Here is a 13,305-nt window from a genome sequence, read left to right on the forward strand (position 1 = left end):
ACATTATTATTATGAACTGAACTCCTGTGCTGTTCCTGGCACAACAGTAGGCTTATTTGTACACTTTTCTCTTTAATCTTCAAAACAACCTTGCAAAGTACATAAGTATTGCCACTGATTTATAGATGAGAAAGTGTTGTATAAAGAGTTGTATAAAGTGTTGTATAAAGACTTCCCTGTGGCTATACAGTAACTAAAGGTAGCAGACTCAACACAGCTTCTCTGAATAGTGATTTTCCATTGCTATCATGAAGAACTATTAAAGTGTAAATCCCTTCTCAAAAAAACACTGATAACTATAATTTACTTTTAAACAACCATAGAGGTTTTATAGTTACCAAAATTGCCTCTGGATCTCTTAAGACACATTTACTCTGATTTAACTTTAAGCAATGTCTTACTTAAAACAGTAATGACAAAAAGTTTGCCTGCGCTTCACACCCCTGGGGGCCAATTTATTCGCTTTGGAATGGGAATCCCAGCTTCCAAAATAAATCTTAAAAAAAAAAAAAAAAAATCCAGGTTTTTTTATTCTAATATAGAAATATCTGACAGCATATCCAATCTTTCTGATCTTTCATACTTGGTGCTTTGGTTTTGTACTGATGGGTGAGTCTTGAGAACTTGTGTTCATCCATCACCACGTCTACCAACAGCAAGAGGTTTTTCTCTAAGTATGTGTGTTAGATGTTTCACTTGGCTTCTCTGAACTGTTCCCTTATTTTTCAGTTGCTTAATACCACCAGTATCTATTGAAAAATAGGTACACACAATGAAATGGTATGCAGTGTGGAGCTGGAATATGAAGATGAGTCATAAACATGCCTTTCCATTATAAAAGTATAAATTATCTTTTGTGCTTTCCCGTTTTAAAAAATCACTTGATTTTCCATGAAATAACTCTGTAGCTAACCTTTATCTTTGATACAGTCTACTCTCTTAAGATAATCAAAAATGAAAGTTAGATGTAAGAACTGTGTAGGTTGGTAGTAGGCTAATTTTCACAAGTTTTTCTTGACAGTAAGGTTATAATCAGTTTGTGGGTGATATGGTGTCGCCTCAGTGTCACAGACACAGGCACTTCTTAACTGATAACTGTTGTCATTTGATTATCAGCCTCTAAATGTGACATTCATTTTTGAGGTTTAAGAAAGCTGCTATAGTATTACTATCCTACTAACATTTCAGCATGAGAGAAGGAAGGCAGAATAACCTAGAATGTGTACCATTCACTTCTGTTTACATCCATTAACCAGGATTAAGTCCATGGACACATATAACTTCGAGGTGATTCTTAAAGTAATCAGATAAGTGATTCCATGGTTCACTTTTTTAGTAGTCACCCCTTGTCACTATCTACTTCCCTCTTTTCAAATAAGCCTTAAGTATATAGTCATGATTGAATGGTGGTGCTAGAATAAGAGCAGGAAGAAAAATGAACATCCATAAAACCATTGCCTAGCAGCTGTTGATAAACACTTTAAACTTGTAGCATTCTTCAACTACTGATTTTCAGTCCTGCCACTTCCTCTAATTAGCTTGTGTGATTTCAGATGTCACTTGACATTTGTGTCTTGGTTTCTTTATCTGTAAAAGTGTAATATTGTCTAACACTCAAGGTTGTTCTGGTGATTAAATGAACCCATGGATATGAAAGTGTTTTTCGAAAACTGGAAGGCACAATGAGCCATACAGCGGTGCTGGCTGTTTTAGTCATTACATGCTGTGTAATGTCTGCTGTTGAGGTACCGCCTTCCAGTGACAGAGCTTTGTGGTGTTACTGTTCCAAAGCAGTTACCTTAATCCTATTTCTAGACTCCAGGGACAGCCTGGTGCCTCACTGCCTCCACCAGAATCTTCCAGCTGGGTATGGGTTCCCTGGCTAACTACAGATCCAGAAGGCAGGTCGGGTTACTACCTATATTTCTTAACTGCCTGCTAAGCAAGCATGGAGTCCTTTTGTGTTTTGTTTTGTTTTGTTTTCAGTTTTCTAATACTAATGTTCATTGAAAGTATTATCAACAAAAATTCCAAACCACATATTAATTTTCCAAAGTTCACACAGCAAAGGTCTCTGTACCTACATTACAAATGAAAAATTTCATTACATTTCAAAGTTGTCTCCTATTCTGAGTTCCCATGCCTTTAGTCTTGCTCTTCTGTATTCATTCTACATCCATTCGTTCACTCAGTCATTCATCAGACATTTACTTAGGCCCTCCTATGTTCCAGGCATGGGGAGTCAAAGGTAGATATGGTCTAGTTTTTTTAGGTGCATTTAATGTAATGGTATTCCTGGCACTGAGTAGGCTTTCAGTAGATGTTTGTTGTCCCTTCCTGCCCCACATGTTGCTTAGTTAACCTAGTTGATGTATATTTGACAACACTAGAGTGAAAATGTCCAGAAGAGAGGGACAGTGTTGTATACTCAGAACATCTACAGCATAGATGGCTTTTCAATGGTCACAGCACAGACCTATGGACTTCTCGTCAATTAAATTAGACTAACTTGAAATTCAGGAGATTTTTGTTCTGCTTTCTAGCCCTAACTTCATATACAGATGACAGTAATAGTCTTTAGCTCTCACACTTCTTCCTTTCCTGGATCCATCTGTCCCCAAAGCATTTTAGATGTAATGTTAAGCAGGGAGCATGGGGAATCAGAAATCATCCAAATTTCTTGCTTCTTCTCCCATTCCATATTCTCAAGACATTATTGGGGTACACCATTGTTTGAGGCATAGTACACCCATTTTAAAATCTCCTCCTCCTGTTACTTTTTTCCTATTTGATATTTATCTTATTTCCCTCCTTTTGTAGGCTGTCAGCCAGATGAAACAGCAGAAACATTCAATAAAGGTCTCCGTCAGCTCACAAGAGATACAATTAGCACCAAGTCCATCAAGCCCTTCAACAGATGCAGACTATACAGGTTATGGTATGATTCTTCCTCTGAATAAAATTGAATTGACTCATCACACCTATAAAAAAGATGGGATTGCTTTTGAGTAAACTTTTGCCCACAAGGGGATGGGTAACTTCAGGTGTTTGATTTAGAAATTATATTCTTTGTCTTTTGTGTTGTTATACTCACTGTATTAAAGTTCCTTTTCATTTAAAAAAAAAAAAAGATGGGACTGGATGTCTTGAAAATAGTCACTGTACCAGGAGTCAGAAAGCCTAGCTAGCATCCCTCCTTCACGTTCTGAGCTTTGGGACTTTGGCATGTGATTTCAATGCCTACTCCATTAGCCCCATCTCCGTGGAATTGCCTATTGCTTATTGACTGTAAAAAGTACCAGAATAAAAAGGTCCTCAATAAATGTTTCTTGAATCTGATGCATCCAAATTCTCTGATCTCTCCCAAATGCTATGTTTAGTTAATGAATGACTCTCTTAAAAATCATATTGAACCAAATTGTTAACCTTACATCTGTTGATGTATGATAGTTGAAGATTTAATTTTCAGTACTTGAAGAAATTGATATTTGCTTTCTCTTTTTTAATTCCTGATTTACATTTTGCTGGCTGGTGATTGAAAATAGAACTTCAAAATAAAGAATGAAGATTTTGATTTTGCTTTTATGCAATTTAGTAAAATAGTTAATTTTTAAAAATGACTGTAAAACACCATCCTTACCAACAGCAAAGAAAACATTGCACTAATTTAGTAAATCTAACACCTCTCTGATTTCTTTAACATATTTTTTCATAACTATTAACTCACAAAAACTTTAGAGAGTAGGTATTATTTTAAAGCTTTTGATTTTCACTCTAGTAATTGATAATGATAGTTAGCGAACTGTAACCCATGGGTCAAACTTTACCTGCCAGCTGTTTTTATATAATCTGCAAGCTAAAAATGGTTTTCACACTTTTTACAAGATCTTAAAAAAAAAAATCAAAGGACTATTTAACAAAAATTATGTGGTATCAAAGTTCCATGCCCAAAAATAAAATTTTATTGAAATCGTCACTAGTGTACATAATGTTATGGCTGCTCACACAGTGTAATGATAGAGTTACAACACTATCCACCCTATGAAGCCCAGAATGTTCACTGCCTGGTCTGTACCAAAGCAGTTTGCTAACCACAACATAGAATTGTAATAATGTACTGTATGTGACATATTTTTGCCTAGATAGCAAATTAATCATCCTGCTTACCAAAACATATATTGGGAGTTTGATGTCAGGCTTTGGAGTAGATTCTCTGAGAAAATAAGCAGCAAGACAGACTCAGGCCTGGCTAGCATGCAAGCAGAAAAGGCCATTTACAGTACCACCTCCTTCCTCATTCAGGGGACTAAACTAGGCGTTTACAAGAGTAGTTTAGTATAAACATCTTGAAATGCACATGAACTTGTGCCTCTGTTGTATCCTTTTTTTTTTTTATTGTAAATTAAGGGGAAATGTAGTATGAAACACATGTGCTACCAAAGATCTAGAGATAAATTCAGTTTTCAGTTTAATATTCTACTTCTAATATGACAGTTTTTATTGTTACTGAAGTCGTTATTAAATTTATCACTCTTAACCAGGAGGCCATTCAATTAACAAATTCCATGTGGTCACTAGAAACATCTGTGCCAGTGATACAATAAGCAGGGTCTGGTCTGGACCCTCACGCATGTGTTCATTTAATCCTTCTAATAGCCTGTTAGAGATTGGGTGCATTTTTCTGATGAGAAACATGCCTTAGTTCTACCTACCCATTAATTTCCTTCTTAGGACTCAAATCTTCCTCTGCACCCCAAAACCTATCCCTTTTATCGATAAGACCATGATTATGGCTTAGTCAGAGCAGAACGCCCCAAGGGCTCACCAAGAACTGTCAATTTTTTTTTTTGGAGGTCCAGGTAGTAACCATTTCAGGCTTATGGGCCATATGGTCTCTGCGGTAGCTGCTCAGCCCCACCTCTGCAGTGTGATAGCACTACAATTGGTCGGCTGGGCTCCAGTACTGCTTTATTTATGGACATTGGGACTTGAATTTCATATCATCTTCCCATGTCTTGAGATATTTTTCTTTTGATTTTTTTGAACCGTTGAGAATGTAAAAGCCTTTCCTAGTTCTCAGGCCATTGTTGCGAGCCCTTGCTGGTATATGGGGTAAATGAGCTTTGTGAGTCTCAGCTGGGCCCCTGTGTGTTAGCTGCAGTGACCAGCAGGTGGGGCCCTCTGTTATCAGCCTTTTACTAACTCACTGTTACAATGTAGAACCCGTACTGGTGATGATCAGACTTCATTAACAAAACAGAAGACATTCTCTGGAGACCATTTGCCTGTGATTCTCTTAGAACCAAAATTTTGAATGTTTTGGTTCTTCACTGGGTTAGGTTCAGTCATCTGGAACATGTAGAATTTATGCTAAACAAATAGCTATTATTAAATTCCTTTTCTTAGCCCACAAATATTTTCCTTTTAGGCAAGCCCAATCTGAAAGTATGAATTTTAAAAAACAAATTTTTATAATGCAGCAGTAACTGTTCAACAAGTTTTTCAGTACAGCTCCAGCACTGAATTCTTGAGTGTTGTATTTATAACCCCTCCTCCTTTTTTGTACAGAAAAATAATTTTTAGGTAATTCTTTTCTGCCGCTTCATACTTTATTGATTAAATTCTTTCCACATCTTAATTCATATGATACGCACTCACTGTAGGTATTTAAACACTATTGATTATTGTTTTATAGGGATAACAGAATCTTCTGTCTTACCAGTGTTTATTCTCATTATAGCATATGTCTATATGTATTTAATTATCTTAAGTATTTCCATACCAGTTTTCATGATTATTAAAAGTCTAAAAAATCTTCAAGTGTAACTAAAATGGACAGTTTTGGAAAGGGGGAAGTAGTTATGTTTTAGTCTCAAATGTGTTGTAGGAATATTATGTTTCATCCCTGGGTGAATGGATAGTAATGACCCCACTTTTTCCTTCATGGTGCTTAGCAAGAAGAAAGTGAAATGGTAACCACATGCAGACCCCACACTCCCCATGTAGGGAGCCAGCAAGCTGAGCGGGTCCCCTTCTTGTCAGTCATTGGTATTCATTCTTCTGCAGGTGGCTGTCAGCCTCCTCTGTCAGTGGACCCTGCAACATGCCCCATTGTCCCTGGCCAAGAAATGATTATAGAAATATCCAAGGGACGTTCAGGGCTTGGTCTCAGCATCGTGGGAGGAAAAGACACACCCTTGGTAAGTTCTAGAAGTGAAGCATGTCCATTGTCACAGTGCTAGCTGTTGAGGTTATCATATGGCCTATGTCTTTCAGTGGAGAGTTGGATTTTTTCATAGAATGGAAAAACACAAAATTGTAAATAGATGTGCATCCACCATCTGATCAGCTTTCACCAAGAGTTTATTTTCACCAAGATTATCTCTATTCAGGAGTTGGGTATTTTTTTAGAAATGCTTATTAGACCAACAACAGCAGCATTCAGAAATATTACAACAGGATTTAGGACAATGTCTGACACATATAAAATGTAAAATCAGTTTGAAGTATTGCTATCATCCTTGTCATCATCATCATCATTATTTAATAGAGTACTGTGTAAGGGTTCATCATTTATGCCAGTCTGACATACTGTCCTTGGCTCGATTGTGTACGTGTTCATGGTCACTCAAAACATTTTTCAAGACTGGTCTAGAATTTTAGTTTATGCTTGGATGGTAGGTCTTTGATTATCTAATACATTTTGTCACTAATCAATAATGCTATTAAAATATAAAACTTTTTTATATTATAAATGTACATTTTATAATGTTAAATTGATACAAATGGATATAAAGTGAAAAATAAGTCTCCCTCCTACCCTTTTGTACTAACCCTGCCCTTCAACTCCATCCCTAACCAGGGACCCCATAAAGATAGTCATTTTTATTAATGAGAATGTTGAAGGGAACATTTTGGTATTTCTTTTGCCCATTTTACTTAGTAAGGACAAATTCTTTCTGCCAGCTTTACAGATAGAATAAGTATAAAAAGATCAATACAATGATTTTTTTTCTCTATTTTTGGCAGGAACATATGTTTCTGTGTTTATACTATTGGGAGCTGGGAAGAGCCTATTGTATTTTTCCATAATTAGTAACAGTTCCCTAAGCACTAGGAAACTCAAGAACAGCCTATGCAGAAATCTGGATTTGGAGGCCTTCTCTCTGTCTCCTGGCCATGGTCCTTCTCTCTCCTACATGGTCTCAGAATTCTGGTGTTTAAAACGTTTGGCCTCTTTTAGTCAACCACCTAAGTCTGAATGTTCTAGATCTGGTTTTTATTTATTAAAGGATTTTATCTCTTTCAATTTGATTAAAGCTCTGTTAAACTTTTTCCAGTACTCATGATAATTTATTTCCTTAATTATCTAATTGCCTGTGTGGGCAGGAACTGTTATGTGTAACTTCACATACAATGTGATGTTTCCATCAATTTGGATGAGCCGGGAATACCTGGAGTTAACTAACTCAGCGGCAAGTTTTAGTTTCCAGCCTATCCATGCATTTTGCCTCCTTACGGCCCCAGAACTTTCCTGCATTTCTCCTCTGGGTTACTAATCTAGTTGGGTTTTGGCCATTGAAGAAATTCTTCCTTAGAAGTTTCCCTTCAAGTGATTTGGTCTAGGCTATATTTTTAAATCATATTCTTAATAATGCCTACTAACTTTGTGGGGTTTTCTTTGAGCAGCTCATAGAAACACTCAAACCAGCCTTCCAGCCACCCAGCTAGCTCCTGTTAAGTAGGTAATACACTAGGCCAGGTCAGACTATTGTTCCCCAAAACCACATACACATTCCAATCTTTCACACTCTGCTCCCTTTCCACAAACTGCTCTCTCCTGCCCTCCTCTCCCTGCCCCATCAAGATATTTTGCATCCTGCAAGCCTCCCTCCCCAAGGACATATTCCCTGGGCTTCCATGGTCTTTCCTTGGCTACACACAAAGCTGATAGTCATCTTTACTCTTTTAGTTGTTAGTCACATAGTTTCTACGATTTGTATTGGTTAGATACAAAAAGAAAGGGCCGAGTCTGTTTCATGGTCTGTTAATTGGATAACCTTATAGAATTGCTAGGAGATGATAAGAGATGATCATCTGTATGTAGTATTAAGCTTCATACTCAGTGCATAGCAAACACGGCATTTATTTTCTACAAGCCTCAGCTATAACACACACAGAGTTTAACAATCCTGACTCATTGGGTTGTGCCTAAAACCAGAGACTTTAGGCCCTTTCTGGTGGCAGAGCAGGTTAAAATACAGCACTAAGAAGCTAAAGCTGTATAAAAATAAACTTATTATATTATCAAAAAAAAGAAGAAGAAGAAGAAGCTAAAGCTATGTCAGCATGAGTTCGATCCCCGCCCCAGAGGTGATCCACATAGAGCAGTAGTCTTGCCAGGTACTGCCCTCAGCAGAGTTCTTCATCAGTTCTGCCTGTTGTGCTCCCACTCTGTCTCTGGTGAATCCTCTCACCTCTGTCCTTTACCCCAGTTCTGTATGCATAAATAAATCTTTTAAAAATATAAGAAAACCAGAGACTTTATAAACAGCACAAAAGTGTCCATATATAAATATCTATGATTATTAAACTAAAACCTTTGTGTAATATTCAGAAACTACTGGTTGACCTTTCTTCATTTTTTTCCAAAGTGATATTCCTGTATTTTGAATAAATCATGTATAAATAAAATTGTGTTTGGAAAATACCAGAGAAATTAGAATTTAAGGAAATTCTGCAGTGAATTCTTTCATAAAGAAAATTAGAGTGAAATTCCTGTTGCTGAACTTTGGGGATAAATAACTAAAGACTGCTAGGAACAGGACTCTTGAAATATGGCCAGCAGGCTATAGTTCCAGGCCATTTTGGTGACTACATCCAGGTCCCTGGAGCCAGAGAAAATAGATGTATATGATTCTCAAATTTGGAGGTGTTTATGCTCAAGATGAAGCTGAATTCTGTCTAAGTAAGAGATGTGCTTATTTTACATCTACAAGACAAGGAATAACACAGTGACTGCTGGTGGGTAACAGTAAAACCAGAATCAACTGATGAAGGTTCATGCCAAATCCCAAAGCAACCTTTCTGCTTCAGGTCATTGGGCACACAACCTATGGGATGCCTTACCTCCTGAGGATGCGAACTTACTGAGAAAACCAATCAATAAAAGTGGTTGTGTTCTCTTGGGGAAATTAAAGTAACGCTCTGATTTCTTTTTTATGAATCCCTTTATAATGCTTTAAATAAGGCAGAAATAGATTTCCCATAGGAAATCAGAAGGATTTAACCAACATGTCTGGCAGAGCTGAATGAGTCTGTTCACTGGTATTTTTGCTTGTTGTGATTTTGCTTTGTGCCGTTGGTTAACCTGCCTGAGCAAGATGTGCCCACGCTGCCCTTGCTCTTTAATTTTGCATGTTTGTGACACTGGCCACCAGCTTGAGGGCTTTCTCTGTTTGCACGTCCTGCATCCTGGATGTGAGGCTGTTTGCTAAGTACTGTGTTCTGCTTCCCTTGCCATCATGAGACTGCCAATAAAAAGGATTCTTTAAGAGCATCTTGAGATCTGTAATATATAGTACTGCCTTTGAGACAGTAAATCCCATTGTCCTTGGAAAGATAAGCACCACTTAAAACTGAGAAATGGAACTCAGCTTTTATTTCCTGACCTCAGGTACCTCATCAAAAACTGTAAGTTAGACTCACAGGTAATATATGGGCATGTGTTTCTGGTGAGGCTGAACAGCAGGGGGTGGAAGGTGCTTTAGCAAAGAAAACCATTGTTTACCACAACGAAAAGGTTTCTTTCCTCTCCCCACCCCCAAGTTCTGGCATGGGACATGCAGACGGATTGACACCCCAGGTCATGCTATCCCATTAGGTCTAGGAACTACATCTAGCCAGCAGGAAGTTAGCACACAAAGGAAAGAACATATGAAAGGAAATTGTGAACAGTGCCGAGCCCTGTATCAAAAGTACCCTTGCCACTTGCCTTTTCTCATTTGATTATGTCGTGATCTTTAATTCATCGCTGATGTATGAAGAGGACCTTCCGAGTGCTGGTGACCCCTCTTAGGCATCTGTTCCGCCCTCCCAATTAGTGTTCCTGTGCCCTCTTTGTTGTGTGTACAACGGATATTTTTGCCTTCTTTAGAGGAATTAAGCCTCTGGGATTTGGGCTTGACACCACATCAGTCCTATCTGCTATAAATAGTTTCTCTGGAGCCAAGGCAGATGGTTTCTATGATCGCAGAGGGAGATCTCACTTAGCATCCCATTGTATTTGCCGCCAGTCATCTAAATAGACCTTTTAAAATACCAAGATAATGATGAGGGCGAACCTTATGGAAAGGTTTATGAGCACACCTGGACCCAGTCCTCGGTGACAAACTGCTGCCTCTGTTGTTTTAATCTTGTGATTTGCTCCCAAATCTGCTTTAAGTGAATGTGGCTCTCAGTGATCAGTTGCATATGTTTGCTTAAAGGTTACTCTTTTGCTTAGTGCTGAAGCTACGAAATTGAGTGAAATAACCCTTTCCTTTAAGAGCTCACACCTTCACCCTTTAATGTTTATCATCTAAGATAAGGGAATCAGCTAATGAAAGATCATAAAACGCATAAAAAGAATCTTGAAATAGGGACTTTCTCTTGAAAGTTGAAAAATGTAGTGCTTTAATACACACTTTCTAGATTTAATCAATATAGGTTATTTCTATTAGGTTTCTTGTAAGTCAGTGTCTTATAACTCTAACTGCAATATCCCATAGAGCATGTGGCTTGTAAACAACAAATTTATTTCTCACAATTCTTGAGTCTGGAGGTCTAAGATTAGGGTGCCAGCATGATCGAAGGAGGGGCTCTCCTCTGGGTGCAAGCTTCTCATTGTGCCCACACATGGTAAAAGGCATGAGGGAGCTCTGTGGGACCCTCTTTTTGAAAGGTACTAATCCTTTCATGAGGACTCTGCCCTCATTACCCAATCACCTACTAAGACCCCACTTCCTAAATACCTTCACACTTGGGAGTTAGGATGGCCACGTGTGGACTTGGGGTACAGGGTGGACGCAGCCTGTAAGTCAGACAAAGCACATCCTAAACAGAGATACTACATTAATTTTGATTTTTTATTTCCTTCTATTTATCCTTTCATCCTGATCCCACTTGCTTGTTCATCCTCACCCTTTCTCTGTTGTTGGAAAGGTAATCTGTATGAAATCTGGAGTACTTGACATAATCTGCCAAGTAAGATAGCAAGAACTCTTACTCTGGCAGTGCTTGTATTATTTCCTTAACCCTTTCCCAAAGCCTTCACTGCTCCTTCTCAGTAATTTTGCTTATTGATAGAATTTTTTTTGCCAGTGTCACCAGAAAAAGTAAAACAGCTCACAAGGGTCATTTACTGGGGTTGTTGTATTGTCAGCTTTCGAGGGAAGAAAAACTTAAATCTTTTAGGGTATTCATAGAGTTTAACTGTTCTGGGAGTTGACCAAATGAAGCAGAGTGAACTAAGATTCTCCAGGGCTCTATGCATTTTCCTTTCTCTAGGTAACATTGACAAAGGCCCCAGACTACAGAAAATGTATTGCACCACACCTCACAGGCAGTAGAGCAACAGAGTAATGCTGACTCCATGACATCAGAACCCCAGATCTTTAAATGTGGGACCTGAACAAGCAACTAAGCCCATCTAAGTTAAATGTGTTTCATTTTGTGAAATACTAGTAATGACCACTTCACTTCTTAAGGTTGTTAAGGTAGATTAATTAAGATAATAAATATATAGGACTTTTCCAAATGCTTGCCTGTAATGACTTGGCTTCTAGAAAATTACATGTTTTTTTTTTTAAGTGATTTAGTTACTTTCCTCTTGTAATTAATATGTGTCATTTCATTTAATCCTCACAACAACCCTGTAAGACAGATGGTAGTGTTATCTCTGTTTCCTTACAGAGAGGGAAACTGACCAGTTAAGTCAGATAACTTTCCCAAGGACACAGTAATAGCCGTAGATCCATTTGGGGTTTGAAGAGATCATCTGACTCCTAAGCCACACCCTTTGTGCTCTTCTGGCACTGCCAAGCTACTGTGTGTGATCAGCCTTCACCTGTACAAAGGAGTCATCCATCTCCCCCGCCCAACCCAGAGCAGCTTGAAAATAGACCTGTCTTATTTTTGTGTCTATTACTACGTCTACGTAATACCTTGTATACTTTAAAATATTACTACTTCTGTATTTTTAACTGAGCAACATTGGGGTGCTCCATCAAGTCTTTCCACCATAGTGCACTCACCACCAACTCACCTGTACCCCACCACTACAGACCACTATGCCACCGTCCCTCCCCGTCTCATCCCTTCCCCACTGATGTCTCAGTTCTGTAGTCAGCTATTAAGGGTTTAAATTCAAACCCTTGAGTTTTTTAATTAAAGCGTTTTTTAATTTAAAAAGAGAGAGGGGTTACTTAGATCAATTTTAAAGAAAAAAATCTTAATTTATTGTCTTTCCTAAAATAATACAACTCTCTGGCCAGCCTCCTTTGCCACACCAAGTTCCAGCCATGCTGACCTCATTCTGCTCCGTTAAGCAGTCTGTGTCCACCCGAGGCAGGGCCTTTACACATGCTGATGGATGTGTCTGGGGTGCCTCTCTGGTCAGTTTAACTGCAGCTAGAGCACTCATCCACTTCTGGGCATGGTTTTGTGGTTTACAAGAACAATGGAGAAACCACATCATTTGAGGAAGAACTGAAAAGACTGGACAATGAAAGACCAGAAAGTAAACTGATGACTTTCTACAAACATGTAAGGTTAGAGTCATGGAGAAAGGGTAAGGCTGATTCAGGTGCCTTCAGGGGGCTCAGTCAAAAGCAAATTACACATCGTTATGGGACAGAACTTTCTAAACATCTGTTATTAAAAAGGTAGAAGGAATTGCCAGGGGATGGTAAGTGAGTCCTTCTCAAGGATATTGACAAAGCCAAGTCCCATTCTGCAAAGAGGTTATTATTATTATTAGGCTTTGTTTTTTTTTTTTTAAAGATTTATTTATTTGTGATCAAAAGAATTTCTTTGTAACATATAACCACAAGTTTCGGTATAGCCATGGACATTAATTGTTAAAGATTTGCTTCAATGCCCATACTAATGCAATCTCACTGCTTTGAAATTGTTTAAATAAAGAACTACTGAAGTTTTCGGCAGGAGATACTTGCAAAAAAAAAAAAGATTTATTTATTTGTGCATACAGAACTGGGGTACAGGCCAGAGGCTCAGGGGCAGTGAGAGGCTTCACCAGAGACAGAG

General features: G+C 38.2%; 1 protein-coding gene across 1 annotated transcript in view; it reads left to right on the forward strand.

The window, feature by feature from the left end:
* The window catches only part of INADL (InaD-like (Drosophila)), a 250,541-nt gene that overhangs the window by 191,006 nt on the left and 46,230 nt on the right, over nucleotides 1-13,305 (forward strand). Inside the window, exons 33-34 of the mRNA XM_012722487.1 lie at nucleotides 2,821-2,938; nucleotides 6,067-6,200. Of these exons, the coding sequence (XP_012577941.1) occupies nucleotides 2,821-2,938; nucleotides 6,067-6,200 (252 nt within the window). The remainder of the gene's footprint in view (nucleotides 1-2,820; nucleotides 2,939-6,066; nucleotides 6,201-13,305) is intronic.

The sequence above is a fragment of the Condylura cristata genome, unplaced genomic scaffold, assembly GCF_000260355.1.
Source record: "Condylura cristata isolate star-nosed mole 26May11 unplaced genomic scaffold, ConCri1.0 scaffold00008, whole genome shotgun sequence".
In the NCBI taxonomy this organism is placed as follows: Eukaryota; Metazoa; Chordata; class Mammalia; order Eulipotyphla; family Talpidae; genus Condylura; species Condylura cristata.